The sequence below is a fragment of the Oncorhynchus kisutch genome, linkage group LG6 (genome assembly GCF_002021735.2).
Source record: "Oncorhynchus kisutch isolate 150728-3 linkage group LG6, Okis_V2, whole genome shotgun sequence".
In the NCBI taxonomy this organism is placed as follows: domain Eukaryota; kingdom Metazoa; phylum Chordata; class Actinopteri; order Salmoniformes; family Salmonidae; genus Oncorhynchus; species Oncorhynchus kisutch.
The window spans coordinates 67,508,036-67,526,691 of NC_034179.2; the positions used below are offsets into that span (position 1 = coordinate 67,508,036).

An 18,656-nucleotide genomic window follows, 5' to 3' on the forward strand; every position below is an offset into this window, starting at 1 on the left:
ACACATACATAATCCATGTCTTAATGATAAAAAATGAAAAAATCATTCCTTAACCTGTCTCCTCCCAACTGTCTATACTAGTTATAGTGTATTTAACAGGTGACAGCAATGAGGGATCCTAGCTTCCAACCAGATTCACCTGGATAGTCTATTTCATGGAAAGAGCAGGTGTTCCTAATGATTTGTGCACTCAGTGTAATTTTCCATACAGTATTTGACTAACTTGACATGCACCATAAAAAAATGTTTGTATCCAATGGCAGGTTGTGAGCATATTGAGAAATATGTCAGTCTTACAGTTCCATTGTCCTTATACAGTATGTAGGACAAATCATCAGAAATAGAGGTATTGTAAAGGAGCTATTGTAAAAATGTAGCATGGTGTTGTTGTATGCCATTTCTGCTCCATGCGAAATTGTACAAGATCACCGTTTCTATGTGACTTGTCAACTGATACACTATCACCTGTTTCTCTGCTTGAAAGTACACTTAGTGCCGGGTTGGTAATTCAGCCATGATTACTACAAGTTTAGATAGCTGCGTAACCTAAGTTATCAATCAAAACATTTTTAGATGACATGGGCTAATTGAGTGATTGTCAGTGACTGACATAACTAGAGGAAGACTGCTGATGTACAACAACATTTCGAAATTGCCCCTTGTGTATATTACTATTCTAAAGCTAAACAGTAAGTTAAGACCCCCCTCCCCAAAAAATGTACGTTTATTTTTGTTGGTCGTGTCCCCCTAGCGGCCGGTGGCATTAGGCGACCTCCTTATATCGCTTTTATGCCTAGAGCCGGCCCTGGTGAGCAGCTGCCATTCAGCGGGCACTTAGGAGCACTGACGGTAACTGCAGATGAAGGAAGGAAGGAAGGAAGGGAGTGGGCGAGTTAATATAGCAGCGGTCCCTTATTCAGCACACACAAACACCCGCGAAGAGTTTGAGTGAACGAGAGAGAGATAGAGGGAGTGTGTGTTTGTCCACACAGAGCTCGAACCACTGCATTCAAACGGAGAAGGGGAGAGGGAAACGGCTGCTACTTATCTGAACAAGCTTCCACACATACGGAGGAGCCGAGGCCATTCCCACTGGCGATATTACTGCAGTAGATTGCATTGACGCCAGCAGCAAGAGATACCTCATGCGGGCATAGACGCGTCGCATTTGTCGGTGGTAAAAAGCTACTGGGGCGCCTATTTACCAACCCCTGCTGTTATCCTTATTTTATTTCGGTTTATCTCATTGTACTCTGCTGAGAGTGTGTTTATTCGGCACCTTGCGTTCGTCATCCAGTGTATTTTGGCCGCTGCTTGAAACTGACAAACACTGTTCCTTGACGCGCCCGAAACGTCTGCAGAGGTGGAGGAGACGCCAGGGAGCGGTTGTTGTGGAGCAGGTTGGGATATTTTGCGATAAAAGCTACTCAACCAGAACGTGCAGTCGTGTGTGAGCACGCTTTCGCCGATGACGATAGACTGCTGCTTCACAAATCGGATTCTTACACTGCTCTTTTAAAATCATGATTTGACAAATGGGTTAATTATCGCCATGCAAGAGTTTACTACGAAGACCGGTCAATAGAATTACGCATGGATGCTTGTATAATGTAGTCACAACGTTAGTTCCTGCAGAGGTATTCAGTTAATATCAATCACCATCGAAAAAAAGCCTTATTGCGGTATTGTATCAAAATGCCTGCGGGAATGAAGCCCCTGGAAAAGTTTTTGAAGAAACAGACAACGGCGCTCACTCGAGCTGGTGGCTTTGGTGAGAAGGCGACTGGCACTGGAACTTCTCGGCGGCGAGCCAGCCTGTCTCGGGTGGTTCCGTTTTTCAGGGAAACGTCTCCAGAGAGCGGTCCGGCCAGGGAGGTGTTCAGCCCGGACACTGAGGAAGCACCGTGTTGGCCCTCGGCCACTGCGGACATTAGGAGCCCGTCGTTGTCTAGCGATGAGCAAAGCTCCGAGGCGAGTCTGGACACGAGCTGGACCCCGCTGCCTGCGGACACACCGGACAACCTGGCGCTGGCGCTCCTGGACAGTGTGGCGGGCAAACGATATGGCAACTGCACAGGTAAATTGACCTTGTCAATCAACAGCATTTATACAACACAGTGCATCCACCTATTGGCCTGTGAATCATCACACTCAGTGGTTTGACTAATGCCTCAAATGTTTCACACCAAGTCATGGTGTTCTTGCCTTTCACTTTTGCAAATTAGCCAAGCAATTCAGTTGTCAAATGAATGTAGTCCATCCAGGAACCCCAAACTACCATTTGGTCCTTGCTTAGGCTATATCCTAGTCTATAGGCCAACATATGCTATTGAAAATAACTAAGATTTAGCTTATTTTCTCATTTTTCTCCAAACAATAACATAAACCCCAAATACTCAGTCAGTGATCTATTCCAGGCTGTAGAATTAGGGATTAGGCGGTGGTTCCGTCCCATCATTGCCTTGTTATATTATCTGATTCAACGGTTACATAAGAACGCCTGGCCTCATTAAGAAAAATAAAAGCCTGTTATTTAAAAGGGATGGTCCAGATGTTTCTCACACCTCAGAAAAGAAGACCTCGCCAAATGAATCATATTTACGCTTTACATTTGTGACACTTACACCAAAAACGAAACTCGTCCAAAATCTAACGTATAGCCTCTAGGGTTCAGCTTATTCAACAAAAACATTTTGATTGAGCTCATTTGCACTTGCCCATTACAGTAGCAGCATGTCTTTCATATGGAAACTGGCTGCTTCACTATCAGTCATGGAGGAAAGCGATAGTCTTCGCATATTGGCTGCTGAGTTTGTGTACTTATTTTTTTAAATTTTTGTTAAACGAGGTCATGATTCTCATCCTAAAAGACAATGTTTCAGTTGGCCGCTAAAGAGCAGACGATACAATGTGTTTTATTCTGGAGTGGGCCTTGCGTGGAGCGTCTCAAATAGAATCAAATTCTACTTTAGCGCTTGGCTACGCAGACGCTCGTTCACGCACGCAGCTGTGTGGGTGAAATGATGAAATAACATGTATGTGTACATTTTTATTTTGCAACGCTCGCTCACGCAATGTAGCCAGTGAGGTTTGCATGTAATGCCTCTAAAGGGAAAAGTAATCTTAAACTGAGTCAGATTACGTTACTGAGTTTGGGTAATCCAAAAATTAGGCTACAGATTACAATTTTGAACAGGTAACTGTAACGGATTTACAATTAGAAAGCAACCTACAGCAACGCGGGAGCCCACATTTGTATACACTGTAATATAGCAACCATAAACATATGTATGTGAGGGAGCTGGTGATGGGTTCTTGGAATGGTGCCAGAGAAGATTCCCAAGCTGTTGATGCTGTTGAATTGAAGTAGGTTAGTGGTTATAATGTGATTTATTCCTATCCTGTGGGGGATGGTTGGTGAGTGATGCACTGCATTAGATGACACCACCACTGTCAATATCTACCTTTGAGCGAAGCCTCCAGTATGTCAATTTTTACTATGCATCTCATTGTGAGTTTTTTCTTCCACTGATTATTTCAACAAGTCATGCAGTAACAGGATTTAACATAGTTTTCCAAGGTAGATTGCCAAGGCTTCCTGTGTAACATGCAGATTTTCCTCTCGGCCATTCCTTGAATTCTGCTCAGTTTATCTGTTATGTTGGTTGGTGCATGATGTGGGTTTCGCACACTGTAACACTAACAGATCTCTCTGGAACATCCAACAGATTTATGAAGTACGACTGCAATGTGCTGGTCAGGCATTATTACAGGCAACAATGAACAGATCAATAGCATATGATCAGGAAATGTCTCAGAATGAACACCTGCAATTAACTGTGTGGAGGACACATTGAGACCTACTGTTTTAGTAATAATCCACATCAGTTCCTGTTGTTCTGTTGCAGGAGGAATCTGCTCTACCTAGGTTCATATAGTGCATAAGGGTTCATTGTACCTCCAGTAAATTCTCTTAGAACTATTCTGCTTGTGGGCAACCATCCCCCATTATGCATTGCAAAGCCAGTGTACCTCCTGTCCTATGACCCCTTGACCTCGCTGACCTGCTCCCCGGGTCATCCTGTATATTCCTGTTAAACTGACTGAGCATGCTTGAATTCCCCTCTCTCGCGCTGTTGTTTCTCTGTCAATTTCCCCCTACAGCATTTAACAGGAAAAGACATATCTCCACTGCATCATTCCTAAGAAGAGAGAAGTAGTGTCGTAGTGATAGAGATGGAATTGGCTCTGTATAGCAGCCAATAGTCATGTTTGAAACAACAGATGTAATTCCAGAATGTATATCTGATTCCGAATGAATCAAAGTGGGAGATTTTAGTGATACATGGGTTGATGTTAAACCTGATTTATGTATGCTTTTAGTTTGACAAATTCACGGGGAACTTGGTTGGCGTACGGCTGAAGAGGGTTCATGAGAGTTCATCTGGTCCATCCCAAAAGGTCACTGTTCTGTTTGACTTTTATTTGTCTGACTCATTTTGCTCTTTGACTTAATTCACTCCAGCGGACTGCGTTGGTGTTATAAACACTTAGTGAACTACAACCCAGATGGTTTAAATATGTTTAATCTCGTTTAACCTGTTTCTTGGAGGGCCAAGCTCGCTGCTGTTTGGATGGTGATGTTCTAGAATATGTAAAAAATGCGTGGCTAATCCAGGATTAGTTAACAAAAGCGGACCTGCCCACCCTTTCATGTGGAGCAGAAATTAATCTTTGGATTATGGATCTAGGTTGGATCTTGATCCTGCCTTATAGTCAAAATGTTTCTAATTAGGAAGTGTGTGTGTGTGTCTGGATGCAAATGTGTTTATGTTGACACAATGTCTTGCCGTGCTTCTACACCTGCATTGCTTGCTGTTTGGGGTTTTAGGCTGGGTTTCTGTACAGCACTTTGAGATATCAGCTGATGTACGAAGGGCTATATAAATTAATTTGATTTTGATGTCAACAAGGTCCACTACGACTCGGACACTGCATGCTCCCCAACCTTATGACCCCCTGTCTCACACACCCCTATATGACATTCTACCTGACAGACTTGAGTACACCACACCGTATAACATTTTACCACTGCACACCACAGTGCTCTCACTGAGATACTATGCACCAGGCTGTCCATATCAGCAGTCCCAGATCAGTATTGGCTGAGTGGCCCTCCAGATGAACACCATAAACCCTCTGAGTCACTGCCCTCTGCTTGTGTGTGTGTGTGTGTGTGTGTGAGAGAGACACCATGCCACAGGTAAAGAACAGATTATAAGCATTTTGACAGCCCCTAAAAAGTCCCGTCCTTTTCGAGGTCAACGGCAACGCTCTTATGTAACCCTGTTTACCTTGTGGTTTCATTTCTCGTCCACCCACGCTATTGGTTCTAGGACCAGGCATGTTGAGGCAAGGGTTAGGCCATTTTTAGCGGTGTACATGTCTCGCAGAGTTACAGTGGATGTAAAGATCAAAACAGTCTGTTAATGAAGCCATGTCTGACTCGTAATGTGTGTGGTTTCCTAAGTTGTATCACGTCTACAGTCCATTCCCACTGTTATTGTCTGATAAATAGTCCAAATGAAAACAGATGGATAAGACTATCATCATAATAACAAAGAGGGTCATTTGCCCCTCCACATCCTGTGTATTTGGACAGTACACATTCTTAGTATACTATAGTATTATATGTAAAAGCACGGAACTAAACATGTCTTATAGGTTTAGACCAGTCACCCATGGGTACAATAATGGGTTAAAATAGCTATGGTTGATACAGACGAGGGTGCCAGGGCACTTGAGATGCTGCAGCAGTTGCTTACAGTGCAGAACAGTACATGGCTGGTTTGTCTTGCAGAGTGACGAGGACTTTGGGGTTTGATGTTGGCTTTTGAAACACTTGCAATGCAGAGGGGGAACATGTCTCGTATCAAGCTCCACATCAGTTATTCACAAAGCCAAGTGGGATGTTTAAACTAGACTTTGGCTGTGCTTGACGCTCTCATTGCTTTGCATTCCACATCCAGCGAGACACTCCTTAGGCGGCGGCTCTGAGACTCTGAGCCACGCAGCTGAAAAGTCTTGTGGAACGAAAGGGAGCGGGAGGAAAAGGGACAGAGTGCAGAGAGAAAATGTGATTTGCGTTGGGCTGTGTGGGAGGGATTCTGATGATTCTTTTATGGAAAGAAAGTGGGATTAAAAGAGATGTGGCTGCCTAGTGCCCACTCCTTTTGGATGCTTTTACATAAGGAGAGGAGGGGCGGCGGACTCTCCCCTGCCTCCTTGCTCTCTACATGCCTGCACTCTCCTCTCAAGCCTACGCACCTTGACCACTGAGGAGAGTAGAACACGATGGGGCCCTCCAGGGATGATTGACTTGCCTTACTTACTGTGTGTGTATATGTGTTTGAATCTCTATGTTCTTTTTGCGTGTGCATGTGTGTGCGATTGGATGCATGCGTTTGCATTTCTGTACTTTTTCCGCTTGGATGGATGTGTGTGTTGATGTGCTTGCATAAGAGTGTGTGCTTGGATGTGTGTGAGAGTGGGTTGGAGCATGTCTATCTGTGTGCCCGGCGTGGAAAAGAGGCTCTCCAGCACAGCACCTGTTCACATGGCAACCAGCACTTCCAGGGAAGCAGCAGGAGGAGGAGGAGTGGGGGGAAGAGAAACAGAGGGAATGCAGGAAGGAAGGAGATGAGTGTTTGAGAACATGAGACTTGGGAGAGACTGAATAGAGGTTTCATAAACTATATGGACAGTGTGCCAGCCAGTGGGAGGAAGAGGGGGACGGAGAGACTGAGCAAAATACTCTTGTTAACTGGCTTCTATATCATAAGGATGTTCTCATCTAATCATCACTTCTTTATCTACTAGTTTATCCATGTGGCATGATGACAAGTAGATCAGTGCAGTGGCTTCTTTCTCTCAGTTGGCAGTTTGGTACCAACTAGTTTTGACCATCCAGAGGGTTGCAGCAGCCTTGCCAGCCCTGTAGTGACTATGACTTACCCTGGTGAACTCCTTCGCCACTTGACATCCTTTGATGTGACCGGAGCGGTGGTTCTTATCTCTGCCATGCGGTGTGCAACATTAGGCACACACACGCTCGCGCACAGATGGCCCCGAGCACATTGGGGGAAACGTAATATCAACCCTTCTTCCTCCCCTGTAACACTGAATACTGACCCAGGGACAGGCCTAATCGCAGGGGATGGTAGACCAATCAACTTGGCAGGCTTAGGAATCTGATTTGGGAACAGTTGTATTAGAGAGAGAGAATTGACTAGCATGGGAACTGTCAGGTTACATTTAATGGACACACACTCAATCCAAGAAGCATACTCTCTCCAGAATGGTCCCCAGCATAAGGGCCAGAGGAAGATGTACATGCTACATGATGATAAACTGAGAGGGTTTGGAGAAGGCATGAAGCCACTATGGCACGTTTATTGTTAATTATTTTATTTGAATTTTATTTCACCTTTATTTAACCAGGTAGGCCAGTTGAGAACAAGTTCTCATTTACAAATGTGACTTGGCCAAGATATGGCAAAGCAGTGCGACACAAACAACAACAGAGTTACACATGGAATAAACAAACGTACAGTCAATAACACAATAGAAAAAGTCTATATACAGTGTGTGCAAATGGCATGAGGAGGTAAGGCAATAAGTAGGCCATAGTAGCGAAGTAATTGCAATTGAGCAAATTAACACTGGAGTGATAGACGTGCAGATGATGATGTGCAAGTAGAAATACTGGTGTGCAAAAAATGAAATAAAATGGGGATGAGGTAGGTAGATTGGATGGGCTGTGTACAGCTGCAGCGATCGGTTAGCTGCTCAGATAGCTGATGCTTGAAGTTAGTGAGGGTGATATAAGTCCCCAACTTCAGCTATTTTCTTTTCAATTCGTTCCAGTCATTGGCAGCAGAGCAATGGAAGGAAAGTTGGCCAAAGGAGGTGTTGGCTTTGGGGATGACCAGTGAGATATACCTGCTGGAGCACGTGGAGCCAGTGGGTCTGGCGACGAATATGTAGCGAGGGCCAGCCGACGAGAGCATACAGGTCGCAGTGGTGGGTGGTATATGGGGCTTTGGTGACAAAACGGATGGCACTGTGATAGACTGCATCCAGTTTGCTAAGTAGAGTGTTGGAGGCTATTTTGTAAATGACATCGCCGAAGTCGAGGATTGGTAGGATAGTCAGTTTTACGAGGGTATGTTTGGCAGCATGAGTGAAGGAGGCTTTGTTGCGAAATAGGACGCCGATTCCAGGTTTTATTTTGGATTGGAGATGTTTAATATGAGTCTGGAAGGAGAGTTTACAGTCTCGCCAGACACCTAGGTATTTGTAGTTGTCCACATATTCTAAGTCAGAACCGTCCAGAGTAGTGATGCTAGACGGGCGGGCGGATGCGGGCAGCGAACAGTTGAAAAATATGCATTTAGTTTGACTAGCGTTTTAAGAGCAGTTGGAGGCCACGGAAGGAGTGTTGTATGGCATTGAAGCTTTTTCGGAGGGTTGTTAACGCAGTGTCCAAAGAAGGGCCAGATGTATACAGAATGGTGTCTTCTGCGTAGAGATGGATCAGGGAATCAACCGCAGCAAGAGCGACATCTTTGATATATACAGAGAAAAGATTAGGCCCGGGAATTGAACCCTGTGGTACCCCATAGAGACTGCCAGAGGTCCGGACAACAGGCCCTCCAATTTGACACACTGAACTTTATCCGAGAAGTAGTTGGTGAACCAGGCGAGGCAGTCATTTGAGAATTCAAGGCTGTTGAGTTTGCCGATAAGAATACAGTGATTGACAGAGTCGAAAGCCTTGGCCAGGTCGATGAAGACGGCTGCACAGTACTGTCTGTTATCGATGGCAGTTATGATATCATTTAGTACATTGAGTGTGGCTGAGGTGCACCCGTGACCAGCTCGGAAACCGGATTGCACAGCAGAGAAGGTACGGTGTGATTCGAAATGGTCAGTGATCTGTTTGTTAACTTGGCTTTCCGAAGACTTTCGAAAGGCAGGGCAGGATGGATATAGGTCTGTAACAGTTTGAGTCTAGAGTGTCACCCACTTTGAAGAGGGAGATGACTGCGGCAGCTTTCCAATCTTTAAGGATCTCGGACAATACGAAAGAGAGTTTGAACAGACTGGTAATGGGGGTGGCAACAATGGCGGCGGATAATTTTAGAGGGCCCAGATTGTCTATCCCAGCTGATTTGTACAGTGCCTTGCGAAAGTATTCGGCCCCCTTGAACTTTGCGACCTTTTGCCACATTTCAGGCTTCAAACACAAAGATATAAAACTGTATTTTTTTGTGAAGAATCAACAACAAGTGGGACACAATCATGAAGTGGAACGACATTTATTGGATATTTCAAACTTTTTTAACAAATCAAAAACTGAAAAATTGGGCGTGCAAAATTATTCAGCCACCTTAAGTTAATACTTTGTAGCGCCACCTTTTGCTGCGATTACAGCTGTAAGTCGCTTGGGGTATGTCTCTATCAGTTTTGCACATCGAGAGACTGACATTTTTTCCAATTCCTCCTTGCAAAACAGCTCGAGCTCAGTGAGGTTGGATGGAGAGCATTTGTGAACAGCAGTTTTCAGTTCTTTCCACAGATTCTCGATTGGATTCAGGTCTGGACTTTGACTTGGCCATTCTAACACCTGGATATGTTTATTTTTGAACCATTCCATTGTAGATTTTGCTTTATGTTTTGGATCATTGTCTTGTTGGAAGACAAATCTCTGTCCCAGTCTCAGGTCTTTTGCAGACTCCATCAGGTTTTCTTCCAGAATGGTCCTTTATTTGGCTCCATCCATCTTCCCATCAATTTTAACCATCTTCCCTGTCCCTGCTGAAGAAAAGCAGGCCCAAACCATGATGCTGCCACCACCATGTTTGACAGTGGGGATGGTGTGTTCAGGGTGATGAGCTGTGTTGCTTTTACGCCAAACATAATGTTTTGCATTGTTGCCAAAAAGTTCAATTTTGGTTTCATCTGACCAGAGTACCTTCTTCCACATGTTTGGTGTGTCTCCCAGGTGGCTTGTGGCAAACTTTAAACAACAATTTTTATGGATATCTTTAAGAAATGGCTTTCTTCTTGCCACTCTTCCATAAAGGCCAGATTTGTGCAATATACGACTGATTGTTGTCCTATGGACAGAGTCTCCCACCTCAGCTGTAGATCTCTGCAGTTCATCCAGAGTGATCATGGGCCTCTTGGCTGCATCTCTGATCAGTCTTCTCCTTGTATGAGCTGAAAGTTTAGAGGGACGGCCAGGTCTTGGTAGATTTGCAGTGGTCTGATACTCCTTCCATTTCAATATTATCGCTTGCACAGTGCTCCTTGGGATGTTTAAAGCTTGGGAAATCTTTTTGTATCCAAATCCGGCTTTAAACTTCTTCACAACAGTATCTCGGACCTGCCTGGTGTGTTCCTTGTTCTTCATGATGCTCTTTGCGCTTTTAACGGACCTCTGAGACTATCACAGTGCAGGTGCATTTATACGGAGACTTGATTACACACAGGTGGATTGTATTTATCATCATTAGTCATTTAGGTCAACATTGGATCATTCAGAGATCCTCACTGAACTTCTGGAGAGAGTTTGCTGCACTGAAAGTAAAGGGGCTGAATAATTTTGCACGCCCAATTTTTCAGTCTTTGATTTGTTAAAAAAGTTTGAAATATCCAATAAATGTCGTTACACTTCATGATTGTGTCCCACTTGTTGTTGATTCTTCACAAAAAAATACAGTTTTATATCTTTATGTTTGAAGACTGAAATGTGGCAAAAGGACGCAATGTTCAAGGGGGCCGAATACTTTCGCAAGACACTGTATGTGTCCAGGTTATGCAGCTCTTTCCGAACATCTGCTATCTGGATTTGGGTGAAGGAGAAGCTGGGGAGGCTTTGGCAAGTAGCTGAGAGTATGCTCTGACCACACAGTGTGTAGAGCAAAATGTTAGTAGTTCAAAATTTCCAACAAAAGCATTGTGTGGTTGGAGGAAGGATGAAAGGCATATATTTGCAGTAGCCATCTCATCCGGAGTTCTGCTGTTAGAAAGGCTCAAACAGAAGACCCATCAATCCCAACCTTCAGTTCCAACATGGTCTTTAAACGTGTGAAAAGCAGCCAAAAGGTCACAGCAGCGGCATTGAAGCAAAAACTGACAAACTGACAAACAAAAACTGAGGAAAAACAGTATTTTTCATTGTTGGTGTAGTCTGTTGATTTAAGGGTGTTTCCTGTGGCAGCCATGTGTGTTTGTGCACTTTTTTATTTATTTATTTTTTTATTTTACCTTTATTTAACCAGGTAGGCAAGTTGAGAACAAGTTCTCATTTACAATTGCGACCTGGCCAAGATAAAGCAAAGCAGTTCGACAGATAAAACGACACAGAGTTACACATGGAGTAAAAACAAACATACAGTCAATAATGCAGTATAAACAAGTCTATATACAATGTGAGCAAATGAGGTGAGAAGGGAGGTAAAGGCAAAAAAGGCCATGATGGCAAAGTAAATACAATATAGCAAGTAAAATACTGGAATGGTAGTTTTGCAATGGAAGAATGTGCAAAGTAGAAATAAAAAAATAATGGGGTGCAAAGGAGCAAAATAAATAAATAAATAAAAATTAAATACAGTTGGGAAAGAGGTAGTTGTTTGGGCTAAATTTTAGGTGGGCTATGTACAGGTGCAGTAATCTGTGAGCTGCTCTGACAGTTGGTGCTTAAAGCTAGTGAGGGAGATAAGTGTTTCCAGTTTCAGAGATTTTTGTAGTTCGTTCCAGTCATTGGCAGCAGAGAACTGGAAGGAGAGGCGGCAAAAAGAAAGAATTGGTCTTGGGGGTGACTAGAGAGATATACCTGCTGGAGCGTGTGCTACAGGTGGGAGATGCTATGGTGACCAGCGAGCTGAGATAAGGGGGGACTTTACCTAGCAGGGTCTTGTAGATGACATGGAGCCAGTGGGTTTGGCGACGAGTATGAAGCGAGGGCCAGCCAACGAGAGCGTACAGGTCGCAATGGTGGGTAGTATATGGGGCTTTGGTGATAAAACGGATTGCACTGTGATAGACTGCATCCAATTTGTTGAGTAGGGTATTGGAGGCTATTTTGTAAATGACATCGCCAAAGTCGAGGATTGGTAGGATGGTCAGTTTTACAAGGGTATGTTTGGCAGCATGAGTGAAGGATGCTTTGTTGCGAAATAGGAAGCCAATTCTAGATTTAACTTTGGATTGGAGATGTTTGATATGGGTCTGGAAGGAGAGTTTACAGTCTAACCAGACACCTAAGTATTTGTAGTTGTCCACGTATTCTAAGTCAGAGCCGTCCAGAGTAGTGATGTTGGACAGGCGGGTAGGTGCAGGTAGCGATCGGTTGAAGAGCATGCATTTAGTTTTACTTGTATTTAAGAGCAATTGGAGGCCACGGAAGGAGAGTTGTATGGCATTGAAGCTTGCCTGGAGGGTTGTTAACACAGTGTCCAAAGAAGGGCCGGAAGTATACAGAATGGTGTCGTCTGCGTAGAGGTGGATCAGGGACTCACCAGCAGCAAGAGCGACCTCATTGATGTATACAGAGAAGAGAGTCGGTCCAAGAATTGAACCCTGTGGCACCCCCATAGAGACTGCCAGAGGTCCGGACAGCAGACCCTCCGACTTGACACACTGAACTCTATCAGAGAAGTAGTTGGTGAACCAGGCGAGGCAATCATTTGAGAAACCAAGGCTGTCGAGTCTGCCGATGAGGATATGGTGATTGACAGAGTCGAAAGCCTTGGCCAGATCAATGAATACGGCTGCACAGTAATGTTTCTTATCGATGGCGGTTAAGATATCGTTTAGGACCTTGAGCGTGGCTGAGGTGCACCCATGACCAGCTCTGAAACCAGATTGCATAGCAGAGAAGGTATGGTGAGATTCGAAATGGTCGGTAATCTGTTTGTTGACTTGGCTTTCGAAGACCTTAGAAAGGCACGGTAGGATAGATATAGGTCTGTAGCAGTTTGGGTCAAGAGTGTCCCCCCCTTTGAAGAGGGGGATGACCGCAGCTGCTTTCCAATCTTTGGGAATCTCAGACGACACGAAAGAGAGGTTGAACAGGCTAGTAATAGGGGTGGCAACAATTTCGGCAGATAATTTTAGAAAGAAAGGGTCCAGATTGTCTAGCCCGGCTGATTTGTAGGGGTCCAGATTTTGCAGCTCTTTCAGAACATCAGCTGAATGGATTTGGGAGAAGGAGAAATGGGGAAGGCTTGGGCGAGTTGCTGTTGGGGGTGCAGTGCTGTTGTCCGGGGTAGGAGTAGCCAGGTGGAAAGCATGGCCAGCCGTAGAAAAATGCTTATTGAAATTCTCAATTATGGTGGATTTATCAGTGGTGACAGTGTTTCCTATCTTCAGTGCAGTGGGCAGCTGGGAGGAGGTGTTCTTATTCTCCATGGACTTTACAGTGTCCCAGAACTTTTTTGAGTTAGTGTTGCAGGAAGCAAATTTCTGCTTGAAAAAGCTAGCCTTGGCTTTTCTAACTGCCTGTGTATAATGATTTCTAGCTTCCCTGAACAGCTGCATATCACGGGGGCTGTTCGATGCTAATGCAGAACGCCATAGGATGTTTTTGTGTTGGTTAAGGGCAGTCAGGTCTGGGGAGAACCAAGGGCTATATCTGTTCCTGGTTCTAAATTTCTTGAATGGGGCATGTTTATTTAAGATGGTTAGGAAGGCATTTTTAAAAAATATCCAGGCATCCTCTACTGACGGGATGAGATCAATATCCTTCCAGGATACCCCGGCCAGGTCGATTAGAAAGGCCTGCTCGCAGAAGTGTTTCAGGGAGCGTTTTACAGTGATGAGTGGAGGTCGTTTGACCGCTGACCCATTACGGATGCAGGCAATGAGGCAGTGATCGCTGAGATCTTGGTTGAAGACAGCAGAGGTGTATTTAGAGGGGAAGTTGGTTAGGATGATATCTATGAGGGTGCCCGTGTTTAAGGTTTTGGGGAGGTACCTGGTAGGTTCATTGATTATTTGTGTGAGATTGAGGGCATCAAGTTTAGATTGTAGGATGGCTGGGGTGTTAAGCATGTTCCAGTTTAGGTCGCCTAGCAGCACGAACTCTGAAGATAGATGGGGGGCAATCAGTTCACATATGGTGTCCAGAGCACAGCTGGGGGCAGAGGGTGGTCTATAGCAGGCGGCAACGGTGAGAGACTTGTTTTTAGAGAGGTGGATTTTTAAAAGTAGAAGTTCAAATTGTTTGGGTACAGACCTGGATAGTAGGACAGAACTCTGCAGGCTATCTTTGCAGTAGATTGCAACACCACCCCCTTTGGCAGTTCTATCTTGTCTGAAAATGTTGTAGTTTGGAATTAAAACTTCAGAATTTTTGGTGGTCTTCCTAAGCCAGGATTCAGACACAGCTAGAACATCCGGGTTGGCAGAGTGTGCTAAAGCAGTGAATAGAACAAACTTAGGGAGGAGGCTTCTAATGTTAACATGCATGAAACCAAGGCTATTACGGTTACAGAAGTCGTCAAAAGAGAGCGCCTGGGGAATAGGAGTGGAGCTAGGCACTGCAGGGCCTGGATTCACCTCTACATCGCCAGAGGAACATAGGAGGAGTAGAATAAGGGTACGGCTAAAAGCTATGAGAATTGGTCGTCTAGAACGTCTGGAACATAGAGTAAAAGGAGGTTTCTGGGGGCGATAAAATAGCATCAAGGTATAATGTACAGACAAATGTATGGCAGGATGTGAATACAGTGGAGGTAAACCTAGGTATTGAGTGATGAAGAGAGAGATATTGTCTCTAGAAACATCGTTGAAACCAGGAGATGTCATTGCATGTGTGGGTGGTGGAACTAATAGGTTGGATAAGGTATAGTGAGCAGGACTAGAGGCTCTACAGTGAAATAAGCCAATAAACACTAACCAGAACAGAAATGGACAAGACATATTGACATTAAGGATAGGCATGCTTAGTCGAGTGATCAAAAGGGTCCGGTGAGTGGAGAGGTTGGTTGGTGATTTAGACAGCTAGCCAGGGCATCGGTAGCAAGCTAGCATAGGATGGAGGTCTGTTAGCCACCCCTTACGTTCCGTCAGTAGATTAGTGGGGTTCCGTGTGGTAGAGGGGATTAATCCAAATCACACAACAACAACAAAAATAAAAACAATAGATATAGTTATAGAGGCCCAAGAAGAAAATATAATAATAATAATTAAAAAAATAATTAAAAAAAAATAATAATAAAAAAATTGTCCGATTGTCTATTCAGATAGCAGCCGGTAAGACAGCTAACGGTTAGCAGGCCGCAGATGGGCGTTCAGGTAACGTCGCGACGGAGGAGCCGGCCGAATAACTCCTTCGGGTAGATAACGTCGGCAGTCCAGTTGTGAAGGCCCGGTGGGGCTCCGCGAAGGCAGTAAAACGGGTCCGGATAGGTGACTGCAGCCCAGGTGTGATTGATGGAACTCAGGAGTGATTGACGGAGCTTGCTAGCTCCGATGGTCACACGGATAGCAGCTAGCTAGCTGTGAGATCCGGGTATGAATGTCCAGGGACATGGAGAGAAAAATTGGTCCGGTATGTTCCGTTCCGAGCCGCGCTGCGCCGTACAGAACTGGCGATAGATTTTCGAGCTAAAGGATAGCTGATGACCACAAACGGTGGTTAGCTGAATATTAACGATTTGCCAGTAAAGGAGCTAACTAGCTTCTGAACTAGCTTCTGGATTAGCTTCTGGCTAGTTTCAGGCTAGCTTCTTGGAGTTTCTGGCTAGCTTCTTGGAGGATTACAGATCTGAGGTAAATAATACTTTTTTATAAATATACATTGGTGAGGCGGGTTGCAGGAGAGTGTTTTGAAGATGAGTTGATGGAAAATAAAAATAAAATGTATGTGAAAAAGTTGTAAATATATATATATATACAGGACACGACAAGACGAGGACAAAAGACGTCTGAACTGCTATGCCACCTTGGAGATTATGGAGATTACTTATTTTATAGCTCTGTCACAAGGGTGTACTAGAGAGTGAGATGCCCTGCGGGCATATTGCTTACGCCCCTTTGGGTCCCCGGGACCAGGATTGAGAACCAGTGGCTTAGACATCTGGGGTGTGACCCCTAGTGTTGTTTGGTGGGAGTGTCTTGGAAACATTGTGGACCTATAATAAACATTTGAGCAGTGTTTCCAAATCCGGATATATATACACACACAATTACCAGTCAAAAGTTTGGATACCTACTCATTCCAGGGTTTTTCTTTATTTGTACTATTTTCTACATTGTAGAATAATAGTGAAGACAAAACTATGAAATAACATGTATAGAATCATGTAGTAACCAAAACAAATCAAAATATATTTGAGATTCTTCAAAGTAGCCACCCTTTGCCTTGATGACAGCGTTGCACACTCTTGGCATTCTCTCAACCAGCTTCATGAGGAATGCTTTTCCAACAGTCTTGAAGGAGTTCCCACATATGCTGAGCACTTGTTGGCTGCTTTTCCTACACTCTGTGGTCCGACTCATCCCAAACCATCTCATTTGGGTTGAGGTCGGGTGATTGTGGAGGTCAGGTCATCTGATGCAGCGCTCCATCACTCTCCTTCTTGGTCCAATAGCCCTTACACAGCCTGGAGGTGTGTTTAGGGTCATTGTCCTGTTGAAAAACAAATTATAGTCCCACTAAGCGCAAACCAGATAGGATGGCGTATCACTGCAGAATGCTGTGGTAGCCATGCCTGATTCATGCAGTCTCCTCTGAATAGTTGATGTTGATGTGTCTGTTACTTGAACTCTGTGAAGCATTTATTTTGGCTGCAATTTCTGAGGCTGGTAACTCTAATGGACTTGGGTCTTCCTTTCCTGTGGCAGTCTTCATGAGAGCCAGTTTCATCATAGTGCTGGATGGTTTTTGCGACTGCATTTGAAGAAAATTTAAAAGTTCTTCATTTTCATAATTGACTGACCATGTCTTAAAATAATGATGGACTGTTGTTTCTCTTTGCTTATTTGAGCTGTTCTTGCCATAATATGGACTTGGCCCTATTTGGTAAAAGACCATCTTCTATATGCCACCCCTACCTTGTCATAACACAACTGATGGATTGGCTCAAACGCATTAAGAAGGAAAGAAATTGCACAAATGAACTTTTAACAAAGTAACACTGGAATGAGTAGGTGTCCAAACTTTTGACTGGTACTGTATGAATGTGTCCTATAGCATTAGCCACTGTGGTGGGAAAGTCAAATCAAAGTTTATTTATCACGTACGGCGTATACAACAGGTGTAGACCTTACAGTGAAATGCTTACTTACAGGCTCTAACCAACAGTGCAATTTCAACAACAAAAAGGTATTAGGTGACCAATAGTTAAGTCAAGAAATAAAAACAACAGTAAAAAGACAGTGAAAAAAACCACAATCTTCAAGTATGTGACTGGCAAAGGCATTGCCTGGACTTGGATGGCCTTGGGTGCATATTTGAGCCTTGCTGCAAGCTCACTGGAGCGAGTGGTCAGACAAGTCTCTCCGCTGCCCAAAATGGAAGGTTGCGGTTGGGGAGGGGATGCCGCAGAGTAGCTACTGGGTGCAGTTTGAATTAGGTTACTATGAACAGCAGGGAACCACTGCTGCGTGTCTGTGTTTGTCACCATTTGGTTTCGGGTTACTTATAAAATCCAGATTGTCCATGCATATCTCTCTCTCTCTGTGTGTGTGTGAATTTTTCCTCTGCCATATCGACACAGGATTGTGTATGTGTTTTATATTTGCCCTGGTGTTCATTTGCATCTCAACGGCTGTGTGTTTTGGAGGTGGAGAATGGGAATTGGCGTGGGGAAGATGCACCAGATTAGTGGAACAAGCGCCAACAGGCAGATGCAGAGTACACACACTCGCCCACACACACACACTCTCTACCTCTCCATCTGACCGCTTCATGCTGAAACCCAAACACTTAAGAGAGAGCTGAGAGGGTGTGTGTTTTTGTATGCGCATAGTAAGGTAGAGTACAGTCAAAGAGATAAGGTCACCATAGAAACGGGATACGCATCACAGTTTATATAACTGCATACCAGACTAGTTCGGTTCGGCTGGTAGCTAGGGATGGGCTGAAATCTGCCTTTCTGTCTCTCCAATATCAAATTGATTTATAAAGCCTTTTTTTTTTTTTACATCAGCAGATGTCACTAAGTGCTGTACAGAAACCCAGCCTAAAACCCCAAACAGCAAGCCATACAGATGAAGAAGCACGGTGGCTAGGAAAAACTCTCTAGAACGGCTGGAACATAGGAAGAAACCTCGAGAGGAACCAGGCTCTGAGGGGTGGTCAGTCCTCTTCTGGCTGTGCCGGGTGGAGATTGTAAGAGTACGTGGCCATTAAGGACAGATTGCTCATCAAGGTGTTCAAATGTTCATAGATGACCAGCAAGGGTCACAGTGGTTGTAGAGGGTTCTACAGGTCAGCACCTCAGGAGTAAATGTCTTTTAAATTGTTTTTTATCAGTCCCACTGGTTCAGATCCAAACCACATGTACAGCTTCTGCTTTATGAACAGTCTCCAGACCTTGTGTTGTCATGAGGCTGAATCTCCTCCCCCCTTCCACCCTGGT

The 18,656-nt window shown here is 44.3% G+C and overlaps 1 protein-coding gene across 1 annotated transcript in view; it reads left to right on the top strand.

Annotated features, from left to right (window-relative positions):
- Positions 1 to 781: 781 nt before the first annotated feature.
- Positions 782 to 18,656, top strand: part of LOC109893259 (rap guanine nucleotide exchange factor-like 1) — a 35,116-nt gene continuing 17,241 nt past the window's right edge. Inside the window, 1 exon segment of the mRNA XM_020486392.2 lies at positions 782 to 2,077. Within this exon segment, the coding sequence (XP_020341981.1) occupies positions 1,696 to 2,077 (382 nt within the window). The 5' untranslated portion in view covers positions 782 to 1,695.